We start from the raw sequence: 18,103 nt of genomic DNA, 5'->3' as shown, positions 1-18,103 counted from the left end.
AAAGGAGTGAATTGAGTCCGGCAACAAATAATCTAAAACCAATCAGCTGTTTCTGATTTTTAAGGGCCCACAGCTGAGGGGGATGAACAGCGAAGATAAAAAGTTATTTGTTGGCGGAAAAGCAGAACAAAAAAAAAGTGGGGGCCGGGCGCGGTGGCCCAAGCCTGTAATCCCAGCACTTTGGGAGGCCGAGACGGGCGGATCACTAGGTCAGGAGATCGAGACCATCCTGGCTAACACGGTGAAACCCCGTCTCTACTAAAAAATACAAAAAACTAGCCGGGCGAGGTGGCGGGCGCCTGTAGTCCCAGCTACTCAGGAGGCTGAGACAGGAGAATGGCCTGAACCCGGGAGGCGGAGCTTGCAGTGAGCTGAGATCCGGCCACTGAACTGCACTGCACTCCAGCCTGGGCGACAGAGCGAGACTCCGTCTCAAAAAAAAAAAAAAAAAAAAAAAAGTGGGAACCACTGACAGAATAACTGGGAAGGAAGATAAAGCAGATCTCCCTACTAAAAGACACTTGGCCTGAAATAGTAGAAATGAAGCCCAATATTTTCTTTTTTTCTTTTTTTTTTTTGAGACATGGTCTTGCTCTGTCACCCAGGCCAGCTCACTGCAGACTTGATCTCCTGGGCTAAGGTGATCCTTCTGCCTCAGCCTCCTGAGTAGCTGGCACTATAGGTGCACATCATCACACCCAGCTAATTTTTTTTGTATCTTTTGTAGAAATGCCCTGGCTGGTCTGAAACTCCTAGCCTCAAGCAATCTGCCTGCCTAAGCCTCCCAAAAGTGCTGGGATTACAGGTGTGAGCTACCACACCCAGCCCATTTATTTTCGTTTCTATTCTTCTCCTGCATGTTTGATGAAAAATTTATAGTACTCAAAGAGTCTAATTTTAAATCTTACAACAAATTTGTGACATTTCTCCCAAGCAATAAGGAGGAAAACAAACAAAAATAAACTCCATCTTGAATAAAAGGAGGAAATATCTACATCTCCAAACTACAATCAATGAAGCAGGGAGCAGCACTCATGCTGAGGGGGCACCTCACTTACAAAGAATTCATAGCACCATCACTGACAGGAAGACTAAAAATACAAAAACTAAAGGCCTTGAAGGTTTGTGAACTTAGGATGGCTAAGCCTACCTCAAAGAGATTAGGTTAATATTGCTGCCTGACCCTCCATTTCTAGACGAAGGCCTCACCTCAGACATGGAGTAGCCAGCAATCTCCACCACAGTTGCTGAGATCTTCTCGGGGCTCCTCTCCAGGCTGCCGTACTCCCGCACGAGACAGCGCACATTCACGGGGTGCAGGAACATGTGCTGCCCATCTTCCGCTGAGGACAAGAGGCTCTATCACACACCAGTCTTGGCCAGTCCCCAGAAGGCCCCTCACCCCTCCCCATGCCCAAGGGCTCAAGCCACCCAAGCCCCTGGATCTAGTGGCGCTCCTCTGCTTACAGCGCAGGGTCGCATCTGAAACACCTCTGCGGCAACCCAGCCCTCTCCTCAGGCACCCTCACCTTGGTAAAAGTAGTAACAAGGAGAGCTGCTGAGGCGTGTGAAGCCTGGCTTGGTGATGGGTTCCTGCTGGCTGGACTCAATGCAAATGGTTCCCTCTTTAAGATTGTCATCTGCTAACTCCAAGTCATCACAGGCCTCTGGCAACCCCTCAGGCTCTGGTTCAGACACTGCTTCCTCCTCCTCTACCAGAGGGAGAGCAAGAGGTCTAGGAGTGTCCAGAGAACAAACTTCCGTGGTTTCTTCATCGAAGGCAGACAGATACTCCAGCACACCCTGTTGCAGCAAACTCTAGATCAACAGAAAGTATATCTCCTGCTTTCCGAAAGCAATGTGGCAAATGTAGGCCTAAGAACCAAGCTCCCTAGATGTTTATCTTAGCTGTCGTGTTCACTGATTTAACACCCCTGGGGAAAGAACTAGTAACAAGCATACAGAAAATACTCATTGTCCCCTCTTCTCTTGAGAAGGTTTAGATCTCACAGTAATGCCTACCAGCTCAATGACAGTATTTGAGGAATGGCAGCCACTTAGTAACAGGAACACACTAACCTTCCTGGGTTGAAAAACAGACTCCTTCGCCAAGGGAGCCATCAGCACCAGTTGTTCCAAAGCAGCCACAACACCAGTGACCTCCCCTTTGCTTCCAGCCAATCCCGACAGAGCCTCTTCCCGAGTCTAGCGTGGCCAGAGAAAACACCAGAGAAGGTTAAGTTTCCAGAAACACACTTAGCTTGAAGGGCAAGGGCTTAGAATGGCCTCTCAACAGGACCAAAAGTTAAAAGGCAATGAGACCCAATGGGAAGGAGGTTAGGTGCTTAAATATCTCAACTTTGAGGGAAACAGGAAGCAAAAAGCATGCAATACCCACTAAGAATTGGAATCTGCTTAGAATCTGACACTGGGGAATGTAAATTAGTTCAGCCAGTGTGGTGATTCCTCAAAGACCTAAAGACAGAAACACCATTTCACCCAGCAATCCCATTACTGGGTATATAGCCAAAGGAATATAAATCATTCTACTATGAAGACATATACGGCCAGGTGTGGTAGCTCATGCCTATAATCCCAGCACTTTGGGAGGCTGAGGTGGGCGGATCACCTGAGGTTGGGAGTTCAAGACCACCCTGACCAACATGGCGAAACCCCATCTCTACTAAAAATACAAAATAACCCAGGCATGGTGGGGCATGCCTGTAATTCCTGCTACTCGGGAGGCTGAGACAGGAGAATTACTTGAACCTGGGAGGCAGAGGTTGTGATGAGCCAAGATCACGCCACTGCACTCCAGCCTAGGCAACAAGAGTGAAACTCCATCCCCCAAAAAAAAAAAAAAAAAAGAAAAACCAAATATCGCATGCATGTTCTCACTTCCAAGTGGGAGCTAAATGATGAAAAACACGGACACATAGAGGGGAACAAACACTGAGACCTATCAGAGGGTGCAGAGTGGGAGGAGGGAGAGGATCAGGAAAAATAACTAATGGGCACTAAGCTTAATACCTGGGTGAGAATCTGTATAACAAACCCCTATGACATAACCTGCATTTGTACCCCTGAACTTAAAAGTTAAAACAAAACAAACAAAAAAAAGAGAATCTGACACTGACAACACTACAAAAAACTTCCAGAACAGAAATCTAAGAATATGAAACTAACCTAGTTTTTACAAACTATGCTCAGACAGAGAGGCCCAGAGTAGTAGGCCCACCCACCTCAGCCTGGACAGTTCTAATTCTATGTAGCCTTTCTTATGCCTGTAATGGCATTTGAACAAATACGGCTGCAATGTATTATAGTAAGAAAGCAAAAGTTAAATATACAGGACTCTACCCAAGGATCCCTTAGGAGTCAGGGAGAAGGGAATTCAAATACCAGCTGCATCCCTTACTAGCAAATTACCCAACCCATGATTCTGTTTCCTCATCCATGAAAGGGGATAGTGCTATCTACCACACTAGAAGTTTAAGTGAGATAAATGTGCATAGCACCGGTCCTATCAAATGCTAATCACTCAATAAATATGGGCTTCTACTGCTCTAAGCTAGATCAGTGGTTCCAGTAGTGTGGTCTGGGGATGAGCAGCCATCAGAATCACCCTAGAACTTGTTATAATGCAAATTACTGAGCCTACTGAGCTTAACCTATGCAATCAGTATCTCAAGGCGGAGCCTAACAACCAGTGGTTGTGATGCTTCAAAATTTCCTGTTGTGGAAGATCCAAGACCCAAGGAATTCTATCCTTGTGTAATTATTGCCATTTCAGGCACTCCTAAGGCATACTGGGCAGGCCATAATACTTTCTCCACAATGTCTCTCAAAACACCTCTAGAATAGAACCCTAAGTATTTTCCCAGAAAACAAAAAACTCTTCCTTGAAGAACATAGCTAATCTAAAAAACTCCACTGTCACAATTAGTTATAAAATCATTTTGACTTGCTCCTTTCAGCTCTAGAAAGAGCTTTAAAAGCCCTAGGTTAAACCTTCTCTGCTGTCATCAAACAAAGCGCAAAACAAATTGGCTTTTTTAGCCATTTTCTGCTTATTGTCTTAAATGTGGAATGGAACTAATTTAACCCCAGTGTCCATCAACTCACCCCCAACACAGTGAAAAGGTTTAGCATTTCTGGTTTTCACCAGAGACTGCCGAGAGAGTGAAAAGGTTTTAGCGTCTTCAATGCATCCTCTCACCTTGAGCTCCTGGATAGCTGCCTCAATAAAGCAGGACTCGGGAGTGTGCTTCTCCTCTGCCAGCTGCTGCTCTAGTGCTACTTTCTCCTCCAGAACTACCCGGTGCAGCACCTGCTCCTTAGAGGCCAGCAGCAACTTGGAGTACTGGCTGTGTTGTTCATCTATAAGAAGGCCAGCAAGATCAAAGAAATGCAACACTCAAAGTTCATGACGGTGTAGCTAAATAGGAATTTTCAAATACAGCCTTTTCTTTGTGGTGAAAATGGGATAATTCCCTAAGAAAATAATTTAACAACAGTCTTAAAATAAGGTCTGTAGCTCTGTTCTTGATACAAGAAATCTAAGAAACCCAGAGATGCAGTCTAAACTTTAGTCACACAACGTTTATTATTACAGCATTGTATGTAATATCAGAAAAACTCAAACCAGCCAGGCAACGTGGCTCACACCTGTAATCCCAGCACTTTGGGAGGTCAAGGCGGGTGGATCACTTGAGGTCAGGAGTTCGAGACTAGCCTGACCAACATGGTGAAACCCCGTCTCTACTAAAGATACAAAAAATTAGTTGGGCGTGGTGGTGCATGCCTGTAATCCCAGCTACTCGGGAGGATGAGGCAGGAGAACTGCTTGAACCCGGGAGGCAGGGGTTGCAGTGAGCCAAGATCATGCCACTGCACTCCAGCTTGAGCAACAAAAGCAAAATTCTGTCTCAAAAAAAAAAAAAAAAAGAAAAAGAAAAGAAAAGCTCAAACCAACCAGTAAAACCAACAATAAAGAATAAAGAAATGGTGGCCCAGCGCAGTGGCTCACACTTGTAATCCCAGTACTTTGGGAGGCTGAGGCAGGTGGGTTGCCTGAAGCTAGGAGTTAGAGACCAGCCTGGCCAACATGGAGAAACCCCGTCTCTACTAAAAATACAAAAAATTAGCTGAATACGGTGACGGGAGCCTGTAATCCCAGCTACTCAGGAGGCTGAGGCAGATCTCTTGAACCTGGGAGGTGGAGGTTGCAGTGAGCCGAGATCACACCACTGCACTCCAGAATGGGCAAGAGAGCGAGACTCCATCTCAAAAAAAAAAGAAGTTCAAGACCAGCCTAGCAAACACAGCAAGACCTCATCTCTGCCAAAAATAAAAAATTAACTACACCACCATGCCCAGTTAACATTTTTAAATTAAAATTTTAATTTTTAAATTAAATTTAAATTAAATTGTAATTAATTAATTAATGGGAGGCTGAGGCAGGAGAATTTCTTGAGCCTAGGAGGTCGAGGCTGCAGTGAACCGTGACCATGCCACTGCACTCCAGCCTGGGCGACAAAGTGAGATTCCATCTCAAAAAAAAAAAAAAAAGAGTTAATGACATGACAGTATGTTCATTAACCAAAATTCTGTGGACACTGAAAATGGTTTTCTTTTTTATTTATTTTGAGATGGAGTCTCCCTCTGTCACCCAGGCTGGAGTGCAGTGGTGCAATCTCAGCTCATCACAACCTCCACCATCCTGTGTTCATGCAGTTCTCCTGCTTAGCCTCCTGGGTAGCTGGGATTTACGCATGTGCCAACACAAATTTTTTTTTTTTTTTTAAGTAGAGATGATTTTCACCATGTTGGCCAGGCTGCTCTCGAACTCCTGACCTCAAGTGATCCACCTGCGTCGGTCTCCCAAAGTGCTGAGATTACAGGCGTGAGCCACCATACCCGGCCTAGACGTGTTTTTCTAAGTGGTCAATTAGCGACATGGAGAAATACAGATGCTGACTTGCAAATCAAATCCCAATCTCACAAAAATATACATGCATAGAAAAAATATATATAGATAAGGTTCTGGGATGCCTATGAGTAAAGGGATCATGGATGACTTATTTGTTTTACTTCCCTCCTCCACATTTTCTGTACTTTTATTTATTTATTTATTTATTTATTTATTTATTTTTTGAGAGACAGAGTCTCACTTGTGTCGCCCAGGCTGGTTCTAGCAATTCTCCTGCCTTAGCTGCCAAGTAGCTGGAATTACAGGCACACGATGCCACACCCAGCTAATTTTTTGTATTTTAGTGGAGACAGGTTTCACCGTGTTGCCCACGCTGGTCTGGAACTCCTGAGCTCAGGTAATCCACCCGCTTTGGCCTCCCAAAGTGCTAGGATTACAGGCGTGAGCCACTGTGCCCGGCCCACATTTTCTGTACTTTCTAAGTAGCTTAAAACAATGTTATCTTCAGACCTCCCTGATAATGCCGTTTTTCTACCCTCAAATATCCTAGTATCTGCCCAGAGTTAACATTTGCAAACTTGATTATGTATCCTTCAAACCTTTTTCTATATAATTATATACCCACGTTTATAAAGAAATAAAGGTTTTGGCTGGGTGCAGTGGCTCACGCCTATAATCGCAGCACTTTAGGAGGCCAAGGTGGGCAGATCACGAGGTCAGGAGATCGAGACCATCCTGGCTAACACGGCAAAACCCCGTCTCTACTAGAAATACAAAAAATTAGCCGGGTGTGGTGGTGGGCACCTGTAGTCCCAGCTACTTGGGAGGCTGAGGCAGAAGAATGGCGTGAACCCAGGAGGCGGAGCTTGCAGTAAGCCAAGATCGTGCCACTGTACTCCAGCCCGGGCGACAGAACAAGACTCAGTCTCAAAAAAAAAAAAAAGAAAAAGAAATAAAAGTTTCATCATAAATGACAAATAATAACATCTTGTTCTGCAGCTTATTTTTCATTTCATGGGGTTTTTTTTCGGTCTCAAAAAAAAAAAAAAAAGAAATCTCAGATACAAGTTTCATTCTCGTAAAATCAAATGGGCCCGGCACGGTGGCTAGTGCTTGTAATCCCAGCACTTTGGGAGGCAAGGCGGGCGGATCACCTAAGCTCGGGAGTTCGAAACTAGTCTGCCAACATGGTGAAATCCCGTCTCAACTAAAAATACAAACTTAGCCAGGCGTGGTGGCGGGCGCCTGTAGTCCCAGCTACTCGGGAGGCTGAGGCATGAGAATCGCCTGAACCCGGGAGGCGGAGGTTGCAGTAAGCCAAGATTGTGCCACTGCATTCCAGCCTGGGTGACAGAGCCAGACTCCGTCTCAAAAAAATAAAAAATAAAAATAAAAATAAAATTTATCAATATTTTATAGCATCTATCATTTCAGCCTGGCTCAAAAATCCACCCATATCTGAGGATTTTTTTTTAAATCAATACACATTTTTAATGTTTTAAGTTGTTAAGCATTTAAACAGTCAAAATCACTAGGAAAAAAAATACTACACACACATATTTACCACCCAAATGAGAACACACAATCCTTCAGACAGATGCACATCTGAGGATTTACAAAAAAATTATATTTTCTTTTAAATAAAAGGGTTAAAACTTTCGGATTTTTTACATTTACTTCTTCAATCTATCTGGAATTAATTTCATGAATGGTATGAAATAGGATTACTTGTCCCCCAAATTTAAAGAACTCACCTCCTAGACGAATGGGATGGTCTACATTCATCCATTTGGATTTGGGCAAAGCCACCAACACCCCTTTCTCCCTCTTCATCAGCTGCATCGTAATGGTATCACCAACAACATACTGACGTGACTCTGTGGCAACAACACTGAAACATGGACACTTATATGTAGCAGGGCAAGGAGTGAACAGACTGGAATCTAATTGAGTAAATGTCTCAATCTCACCTCTTGAGATCCTTCTTATGCACAGAACTGTAACAGATGGGACATTTACTCCACGTCTTCTCACTCAGTGAAAGATAGTGCAGGATGCATGCCCAGCAGAAGATGTGTCCACAACGGGTTATCTTGGCTGCAGTAGGTGGATAGAGGCATATTGGGCAAGATGGCACTTCATGGCTACAAATGCGCTGAAACAAAATGCCACCAGAAGGTTCACTGCTTGCAGAATTGATTAGGGACTGCTAAAAGTTACAGGCCTCTCTACTCTCTCATCCCCATCTCTCTCATCTCTATCCCTGTACATCCTTATACTCAACATATCTTCCTAAAACTGTTTAACAATGTAGATACATGTATGACAGCTCTTTTTTTTTGAGACAGAGTCTCGCTCTGTCGCCCAGGCTGGAGTGCAGTGGCGCAATCTCAGCTCACTACAAACTCCGCCTCCTGGGTTCACACCATTCTCCTGCCTCAGCCTCCGAGGAACTGGGACTACAAGTGCCCGCCACCACGCCTGCCTAATTTTTTTCTATTTTTAGTAGAGACGGGGTTTCACCATGTTAGCCAGGATGGTCTCGATCTCCTGACCTTGTGATCCGCCCGCCTCAGCCTCCCAAAGTGCTGAGATTACAGGCGTGAGCCACCGCGCCCGGCTTTGTATGACAGCTCTTTAAGCAAATCACTAAGGAAACCATAATAACGGTTTAATACAATAAAACTAATACACAATAGGTATTTGGGGGGTTCTACTTTACATAGAAAAAAATTACAAATCACTATATTCCCATTTATAAAAAAACTTAATATGTATGCAAAAAGGCCTAAAAAGGGTCTAGAAGTAATCTACCAGTAATTTCCAACAGAGAACACATTAAAAAGACTTCACTTTATATGACTAATTTTTTTTTTAATAAAACAAGTTTTTATGCCTTCTATGCCATTCTCAGATGATTTTATACATTTTCACAGTAGTGAGAGTTCAAGCTTTAAGGTCAAAAGGCCCTGCTCATTAAAAAAAAAAAAAAAAAAAGGGCCCATCATTTTGAAACTATTGTTCTTCAACAGATACTCTATGAGGACCAACAAGGGGATACCAAGAGTTTGTAACTTCAGTAGAAAACACATCAGTGGCTTTGAAAGTGCAACTGAAGCTGGGCATGGTGGCTCACGCCTGTAATCCCAACACTTTGGAAGGCCGAGACAGGTCGATCACTTGAGGCTGGCAGTTTGAGACAAGCCTGGACAACACAGTGGAACCCCATCTCTAATAAAAATCAAAAATTAGCCAGGCATAGTGGTGCGCACCTGTAATCCCAGCTACTCAGGAGGCTGAGGCACGAGAACTGCTTGAACCCAAAACGTGGAGGTTACAGTGAGCCGACATCCCGCTACTGCACTCCAGTTGGGGCGATAGAGCAAGACTGTCTCAAAAAAAAAAAAAAAAAAAAGCCAGGCACAACGGCTCATGCCTGTGATCCCAGCACTTTGGGAGGCCGAGGCGGGGGGATCACGAGGTCAGGAGATCGAGACCATCCTGGCAAAGACGGTAAAACCCTGTCTCTATTAAAAAAATACAAAAAATTAGCCAGGCGTGGTGGCGAGCGCCTGTAGTCCCAGCTACTTGGGAGGCTGAGGCAGGAGAATGGCGTGAACCCAGGTGGCGGAGCTTGCAGTGAGCCAAGATCGTTCCACTGCACTCTACCCTGGGCAACAGAGCGAGACTCCGTCTCAAAAAAAAGTACAACTGTGTGGCTCATTCATGTGCTCACCTGCCACAAGGCCGGGGCCTTCTTTGATAGTGATTGCTATGAATGGTTGCCATTGAAGCAATGGCCCAACCCAGGTCAGGAGGGTAAGGGGTTACTACTTCCCAGCTTACATATCTTCAGATCAGAGCCTTTCATACACCATCCCTACAGGCCAGAGCCAGTTAGTCACAAAATGGACTCCAGGAAGAACCAGGAACTGACCTCTGGGAAACATCTATAGAAAGGCCAGGCAGAAAAGGTTGTCAAGCAGTGAACACAGCCAACAGCTGCTGCGTCAGCACAGTGCCTTTATTTAGCGCTGTCTCCCATTCATAGCTTATGGGCTTGGCTGAGCTACTCACCACTTGTTCCACAAAGTCCCAGTTAACTAATGTATCAGGATCAGCAAAATGAGCTGTGTAGTCTTGGTCTTCACACACCACAAATTGGCAGCTAGAAACAGGAAAGAAGACAGGAAAAAGCTAGACTGTTAGAATCTACCAATAAGCCCTCAGCAGAAATTGTCATCTATTCACTTAGAAATCAAATGCAGGTCATTAGCAGCTCTGGTTCATGAGGCACTGCACTAGGACCTCAGCCTCAGTTCTGAACTCCGGCTCTGGAAAGAACCCAAAGACGCAGCAGGCAGAAGTCTAAATCCATGAACTGTTTTTTTCTGCTTCCAAGTCCAGCCAAATTCCCTGAAGGCATCCCTTGAACTAAAATTAACCTAGACTGTGACTCCATCCAACAGCAGTAAGCCAGATTTCCTCTCACCCCTTAGAACCCCAGAAAATAGCTAGTCTTCAAGGCAGTTGAAAAGACTGTTCACGGCCAGGCACCGTGGCTCAAACGTGTAATCCCAGCACTTTGGGAGGCCAAGGCGGGTGGATCACTTGAGGTCAGGAGTTAGAGACCAGCCTGACCAACAGGGTGAAACAACATCTCTACTAAAAATAGAAAAATTAGGCCAGACGCGGTGGCTCACGCCTGTAATCCCAGCACTTTGGGAGGCCAAGGCGGGCAAATCACAAGGTCTAGAAGATCAAGACCATCCTGGCTAACATGGTGAAACCCCCTCTCTACTAAAAATACAAAAAAAATTAGCTGGGCGTGGTGGCACGTGCCTGTAGTCCCAGCTACTCAGAAGGCTAAGGCAGGAGAATCACTTGAACCCGAGAGGCAGAGGTTGCAGTGAGGCGAGATCACGCCACTACACTCCAGCCTGGGCGACAGAGGAGGACTCTGTCACCAAAAAAAAAAAACACACTGTCATCACTATTTGAAACCAGTTCATATAAAGTACAAAAAGGTTACTTCAGTCTAGATCCTAGGTCAAATCTTAAATTATGACTAAGGCCACACAAAAGGAAACAAAAGGGGATCATATTTGAGCAAATATATGCCAAGCACTTCAACTTGTCACTCAATTGTCCCTTAAGAAATTTTCTCCTCCTGGTTGGGCGCAGTGGCTCATGCCTGTAATCCCAGCACTTTGGGAGACCAAGGTGGGGGGATCATGAGGTCAGGAGATCAAGACCATCCTGGCTAACATGGTGAAACCCCATCTCTACTAAAATTACAAAAACAAAATTAGCCAGGAGAGGTGGCAGGTGCCTGTAGTCCCAGCTACTCGGGAGACTGAGGCAGGAGAATGGCGTGAAGCTCCAGGAAAGGCAGAGCGTGCAGTGAGCCAAGAGATCGCGCCACTGCACTCCAGCCTGGGCAACAGACAGAGACTGTCTCAAAAAAAAAAAAATTCTTCTTCCTGGCTGGGCACAGTGGCTCATGCTTGTAATCCCAGTACTTTGGAGGCCGAGGCAGATGGCTCACGAGGTCAGGAGTTCGAGACCAGCCTGGCCAATACGGTGATCCACCCACCTTGGTCTCCCAAAGTGCTGAGACTACAGGCATGAGCCACTGCATCTCTATCAAAAAAAAAAAAAAAAAATACAAAAATTAGACAGGTGTGGTGGTGCGCACCTGTAGTCCCAGCTATTTGGGAGGCTGAGGCAAAAAAATGGCTTAAACCCAGAAGGCAGAGGTTGCAGTGAGCCGAGATCACGCCACAGCACTCTAGCCTAGGTGACAAAGCGAGACTCCGTCTCAAAAAAAAAAAAAAAAAAAAAAAATTTCCTCTTCCTTATAAAGGAGAGGCTGAATCTCAAAGCAGTTAAGTAAGTTACCTAAGGTCAAAGGCCGAAACAAGATTCAAATCTGGGTCCAATTCCAAACATGTTTTCTACCTCATTATGATACTAACACAGTTATTTAAGCATTAAGTACCAAAAACATCCACCTGGAAAGTGGGTAAAAGGAAGGAAGGGCGGGGCAGTGGTGAACAGAAAAAGAACGAGACCAATTCCCTTTCTGCTTCTTTCCCACAATAGCTTAAAAAAAAGCCTCTTCACAGCGGCACCACAGTTATCCGGAGAGTCCCACTTTCCCTATTCTCTGAGGAGTAGCAATACTCACTTGGCCTGTAAAAAGAGTTCCTTGTTAAAAGGCTTATGTCCCCACTTGTTCCTTTTTCCCCAGCTACCATGTCCACTGCCTTCAAAGTGACCCGTCTGGCCACGGGGTTCAAAAGTGAAATTCAACAAGTGGTTCAGGTTGATCTTCTTAGGACCAGAGAACTGGGCAGGGCTAAACTCTGCCCGTTGAGCCTCTGCTACCTAGGGAGAATGAGAATGAATCAGTATTTCAGATTAGGATGACACTTACTGATTTACAGCAGAAACCCAAAAAAAAAAAAAACCCTCCTTCTACACAAATCTTTTTTTTTTTTTCTTCCCCCCAAGACGCAGTCTCACTCTGTCACCAAGGCTGGAGTGCAATGGCACAATCTTGGCTCACTGCAACCTCTGTCTCCCAAGTTCAAGTGATTCTCCTGTCTCAGTCTCCTGAGTAGCTGGGATTACAGGCGTGTGGGATTAAACCATGCCCAGCTAGTTTTTGTATTTTTAGTGGAGACAGGGTTTCGCCATGTTGGCCAGGCTGGTCTCAAACTCTTGACCTCAGGAGATCCCCTCACCTCAGCCTCCAAAAGTACTGGGATTATAGGCGTGAGCCACCTTGCCAGCCTACATAGCTTAAAGTATTAACTAAAGGCCTGGCACGGTGGGTCACACCTGTAATCCCAGAACTTTGGGAGGCCAAGGCAGGTGGATCACTTAAGTTCAGGAGTTCGAGACTAGCCTGGCCAACGTGGTGAAACCCCATCTCTACTGAAAATACAAAAATTAGTCGGGGGCAGTGGTGGGTGCCCATAATCCCATCTACTCAGGAGGCTGAGGTGGGACAATCACTTGAACCCAGGAGACAGAGGTTGTAGTGAGCCGAGATCGCACCACTGCATTCCAGCCTGGGCGACAGAAACCCTGTTTCAGAAAAAAATAAAAAAATTTTTAAAAGTATTAACTAAAAAGGCTGCTTTTTATATGGAGTAGCCATTCTTTTATTCCTTTTTCAAAAAATTAAATAAAACTGGGCACGGTGGCTCACGCCTGTAATCCCACCACTTTGGGAGGCCGAGGCAGACGATCACTAAAAATACAAAAAAATTAGCCAGGCGTGGTGGCAGGCACCTGTAATCCCAGCTACTCGGGAGGCTGAGGCAGGAGAATCGCTTGAACCTGGAAGTGGGAGGTTGCAGTGAGCTGAGATCGTGCCACTGCACTCCAGCCTGTGCAACAAGAGTGAAACTGTCTTTAAAAAAACAAAACAAAACAAAACAAAAAAACCCAGCATGAATGCGTCTAGCCATCTTGAATCACAAAGATTTACTTAACTGGATTGATATTTTCAACAGTCCCATAGGACTCCTACACCTTCACTCTTGTTAACTACTTGTTCTTTGGTCTGCTTCTGGCAAAGTGGGCCTGTGTAGCCACACTCTGGAGGTGGCTTGCAGGCAGAGCTGCTAACTGCCCTAGGTTCTGGATCCTACCAGACCTCCCATCTAAGACACAGTTATTTACTGTTAATTAAAACCGACAGAACTGGAACATGTCGGCAGACTAGCTCTGTGTCCAGAAATAAACCCAATCAGTAGATTCAGCAACAGTTTATAAGGTTGGCCAAGAAACCAAAGAGAAACACCACTGCAAGCAAAGATGGAAGAAATCACACCAACGTGTATTTCAGTCCTCTTAACATTCCCAAATTGCATTAAAATGAATGGAAGTCAGCTAGGGCATTTCCCAACTCCCCTTTCCCATTTAATGTTATAAACACTTCGCTAGTCACCTCAAATAGCTGCATACCATTCATGATGTTGCATGGGTATACCAGAGCTTAATGCCCTATTGTATGGCACAGATTGTTGGAGAGCTTTTCCACTGTTTCAAGATAATGCTGTGAGAAACACATTTTTTGATACATTTATGCGCAAATACTTGAGCACCTACAATTATTTCTTTTGAATGTACAGGAGGAATTATTGGGTCAAAGGAAAGGCAAACTTCAGGCTTTTGCTGCTTAGTCAAATTTGAAGATTTTTGCTAAGCAGCACTTGCACATACAAAAAGAGATATGATGAAAGGCAATTTCTCTTCCAGAGGCAATGAACATACTCTGAGATATTCTATACATACAGAACCATGGTATATAACCTTTGATATGGTTTGGATTTTGTCCCTTCCCAAATCTCATGTGTAATCCCCAATACTGGTGGCGGGGTCTGGTGAAAGGTGATTAGGTCATGCGGGCACACTCCCCCCCTTGCTGTTCTCATGACAGTGAGTTCTCATGAGATCTGGTTGTTTAAAAGTATGTAGCACTGGCCGGGCACGGTGGCTCACGCCTGTAATGCCAGCACTTTGGGAGGCCGAGGCAGGCGGATCACGAGGTCAGGAGATCCAAGACCAACCTGGCTAACATGGTGAAACCCTGTCTCTACTAAAAACACAAAAAATTAGCCAGGCGTGGTGGCGGGCACCTGTAGTCCCAGCTACTCGGGAAGCTGAAGCAGAAGAATGGTGTGAACCCAGGAGGCAGAGGTTGCAGTAAACCAAGAGAGCGCCACTGCACTCCAGCCTGGGTGACAGAGTGAGACTCCATCTCGAAAAACAAACAAACAAACAAAAACTATGTAGCACTTCCTCTTACGCAGTCTTCCTCCTAAGATGTGTCTGCCTCCCCTTTACCTTCTGCCATAAGTTTCCTGAGGCCTCCCCAGCCATGTGTCCTGTACAGCCTGCAGACCTGTGAGTCAATTAAACCTCTCTTCTTCATAAATTACCCAGTCTGAGGTAGTTCTTAATAGTAATGAGAAAATGGACTAATATAACCTTTAAAAATAAATACAAAGCTAGACACGGTAATGCACACCCGCACTCTCGCCACTCAGGAGGCTGAAAAGGGTCACGTGAGCCCAGGAATTCAAGGTTGCAGTGGACTATGATCACACCTGTGAATAGCCACTGCACTCCAGCCTGCGCAACCGGGTGAGACTGTGTCTAAAAAATAAAATCTAAAATTTAAAAATAAAATCAGGATGGGCAACTGGGAGTGGTGGCTCATGCCTATAATCCCAGCACTTTGGGAGGCTGAGGTAGGCAGATCACCCAAGGTCAGGCTCGGGAGGCTGAGGCAGGAGAATCGCTTGAACCCGGGAGGCAGAGGGTGCAGTGAGCCAAGATCACACCATTGCACTCCAGCCTGGGCATCAAGAGCAAAACTCCACTTCAAAAAAAAAAAAAAAAAAACACTAGGATGGGCACAGTGGCTCACATCTACAACCCAGGGCTTTAGGAGAACAAGGAGGGAGGATCATCTGAGGCCAGGAATTTGAGACCAGCCTGGACAACACAGGGATGCAATGTCTCTACAAAAAATTTAAAAATTAGCCAGGCTTAGTGATGCATGCCTGTAGTCCCATCTACTTGGAAGGCTGAGGTGGGAGGATGATTTGAGCCCAGTAGGTCAAGGCTGCAGTGGGCCACGATCATACCACTGCACTCCAGCCTGGGCGACACAGTAAGACTGTCTCAAAAATAATAAATTAAAAATAATGAAATACAACTGGGGGTATACCATACAGTCAGATAACTTCCTTTTTTATATTAACAACCAAGCTTAAAGATAACACCACATTCTGGGCTGGGCGCAGTGGCTCATGCCTGTAATCCCAGCACTTTGGGAGGCCCAGGCAGGTGGGTCACGAGGTCAGGAGATGGAGACCATCCTAACACGGTGAAATCCCATCTCTACTAAAAATACAAAAAATTGGCCGGGCGCGGTGGCTCACGCCTGTAATCCCAGTACTTTGGGAGGCCGAGGCGGGCGGATCACAAGGTCAGGAGATGAAGACCATCCTGGCTAACGTGGTGAAACTCCATCTCCACTAAAAATACAAAACATTAGCCAGGCGTAGTGACAGGCGCCTATAGTCCCAGCTACTCGGGAGGCTGAGGCAGGAGAATGGCGTGAACTCGGGAGGCAGAGCTTACAGTGAGCCGTGATCGCGCCACTGCACTCCAGCCTGGGCGACAGAGCAAGACTCCATCTCAAAAAAAAGTAGAAATTGAAAAATAGGCCGGGCGTGGTGGCTCACGCCTGTAATCCCAGCACTTTGGGAGGCCGAGGCGGGCGGATCACAAGGTCAGGAGATCGAGACCACAGTGAAACCCCGTCTCTACTAAAAATACAAAAAATTAGCCGGGTGCGGTTGTGGGCGCCTGTAGTCCCAGCTACTTGGGAGGCTGAGGCAGGAGAATGGCGGGAACCCGGGAGGCAGAGCTTGCAGTGAGCTGAGATCGTGCCACTGCACTCCAGCCTGGGCGACACAGCGAGACTCTGTCTCAAAAAAAAAAAAAAAAAGAAAAAAAAAATAGCCGGGTGTGGTGGCGGACGCCTGCAGTCTCAGCTACTTGGGAGGCTGAGGCAGGAGAATGGTGTGAACCCAGAAGGCGAAGCTGGCAGTGAGCCGAGATCGTGTCACTGCACTCTAGCCTGGGCAACAGAGCAAGACTCTGTCAAAAAAAAAAAAAAAAAGCCACATTCTGTTTGTTGGCGCAACACAGAAGCCCAAGACTTCCAGGTCATCCCTTATTTTTCATCTCCACATGGCTCTGATCTCTTCAAACAGTCTTCCACTCTCAATGCCCCAAACTTAGATGTAAGAGCTTGTGCTCAGTCAACAAAATCCTCCACATTCTCAACCTTCTATCATCTTCAGCTTGTTCTAGCTGGCCCACTGTCACTTTCTCCGACACCACTTGTACTTCCTGATTATCCTCGCAATACCCTGAACTCCAGGTCCTTGACCTCCTCTCTTCCAATTAGCTTGCCCCTCCCATCTCAGCCACCCACACGTACAGGTTTCCCTTCTACAGCTGTAATGTACAATACAGCAGCCACTAGCTAGATGTAGCTACTAAGCACTTGAAATGTGGCTGTACCATGTGGTAAGCTTACATTTTAGATATATTGAATTAAATATATTAAAATTGACTTTTTACTTCTGTAGTGCAGGCAGCTAGAAAATGTAAGATTACACACATGGCTTGATATCCTACTAGACAGGAGTGTTCTACAGTCTAGACCAACAACCACAACCTCTTCCACCATCTTAACTTTGAGCATTCTGTTGTCCAGCCAGGAATATACTCCTAAACTCCCAGGTTTAGTCCTGACTCCAATTCTCTACCCTCACTAGGACCTCCAAATCAATGATCCAACCCCTCAGATTTGGCTTAGATCCTGTGGTCCACTGCCCACTTCCTTTTTCAAATTTTATTTATTTGCTTATTTATTTAGAGATGGAGTCTCGCTCTGCCACCCAAGCTGGATTGCAGTGGTGCGACCTCCGGTCACTGCACCCTCCGCCTCCTGGGTTCAAGCGATTCTCCTGCCTCAGCCTCCCAAGTAACTGGAATTACACGTGCCTGCCATCATGCCCAGCTAATTTTTGTATTTTCAGTAGAGACGGAGTTTTGCCATCATAGCCAGGCCGGTCTCCAATTCCTGGCCTCAGGTGATCCACCCTCCTTGGCCTCCCAAAGTGCTGGGACTACAGCTGTGAATCACTGTGCCCGGCGCCATCACCCACTTCTTCATATATCTTCTGTATTCACCTGGCAAAATCTCCTCCTAATTCAACTCTTTTCCTATTCCACATCAGCCCTGGAGCAGACAAACAGGGCTAACAAACACACCCATAGCAAACAGCCTCACCACAGTAGACCCTCATGTGCCTGAAAGTACTGCAATCCTAGTACGCTTCTGCAGTCCGTTCATTCCCTCACTTTCCCAGACAACTCCTTCACTCCTCAGGCTTCCAAACCTCCTTTTGGCTCACCTTATGTTTTCTACTGAGAAAACTAGAGCAATCAGAAAAGAATTCCAACTACCTCCGACCCCACCTGTATCACCAGGCCCTCCTTTTGTTACTGGGGATGAACTAGCAGAGTTGCTATCTAAGCCAACTGCTCCACTTCTCACTAGATCTCAAG

General features: G+C 45.7%; 1 protein-coding gene across 3 annotated transcripts in view; it reads right to left on the bottom strand.

The window, feature by feature from the left end:
* Nucleotides 1-18,103, bottom strand: part of RNF10 (ring finger protein 10) — a 45,352-nt gene that overhangs the window by 12,272 nt on the left and 14,977 nt on the right. For 2 of the 3 annotated variants that reach the window (XM_025402561.1, XM_025402560.1), the window contains 8 exons: nucleotides 12,123-12,322; nucleotides 10,010-10,100; nucleotides 7,903-8,087; nucleotides 7,687-7,823; nucleotides 4,220-4,380; nucleotides 2,080-2,205; nucleotides 1,530-1,818; nucleotides 1,210-1,343 (listed from right to left, as the gene is read on the bottom strand). In XM_025402561.1, coding sequence (XP_025258346.1) covers nucleotides 1,210-1,343; nucleotides 1,530-1,818; nucleotides 2,080-2,205; nucleotides 4,220-4,380; nucleotides 7,687-7,823; nucleotides 7,903-8,087; nucleotides 10,010-10,100; nucleotides 12,123-12,322 — 1,323 coding nt within the window. The remainder of the gene's footprint in view (nucleotides 1-1,209; nucleotides 1,344-1,529; nucleotides 1,819-2,079; nucleotides 2,206-4,219; nucleotides 4,381-7,686; nucleotides 7,824-7,902; nucleotides 8,088-10,009; nucleotides 10,101-12,122; nucleotides 12,323-18,103) is intronic. The other variant, XM_025402562.1, reaches the window with a different exon arrangement.

The sequence above is a fragment of the Theropithecus gelada genome, chromosome 11, assembly GCF_003255815.1.
Source record: "Theropithecus gelada isolate Dixy chromosome 11, Tgel_1.0, whole genome shotgun sequence".
In the NCBI taxonomy this organism is placed as follows: domain Eukaryota; kingdom Metazoa; phylum Chordata; class Mammalia; order Primates; family Cercopithecidae; genus Theropithecus; species Theropithecus gelada.
This window is presented reverse-complemented; position numbering and strand designations above follow the sequence as displayed.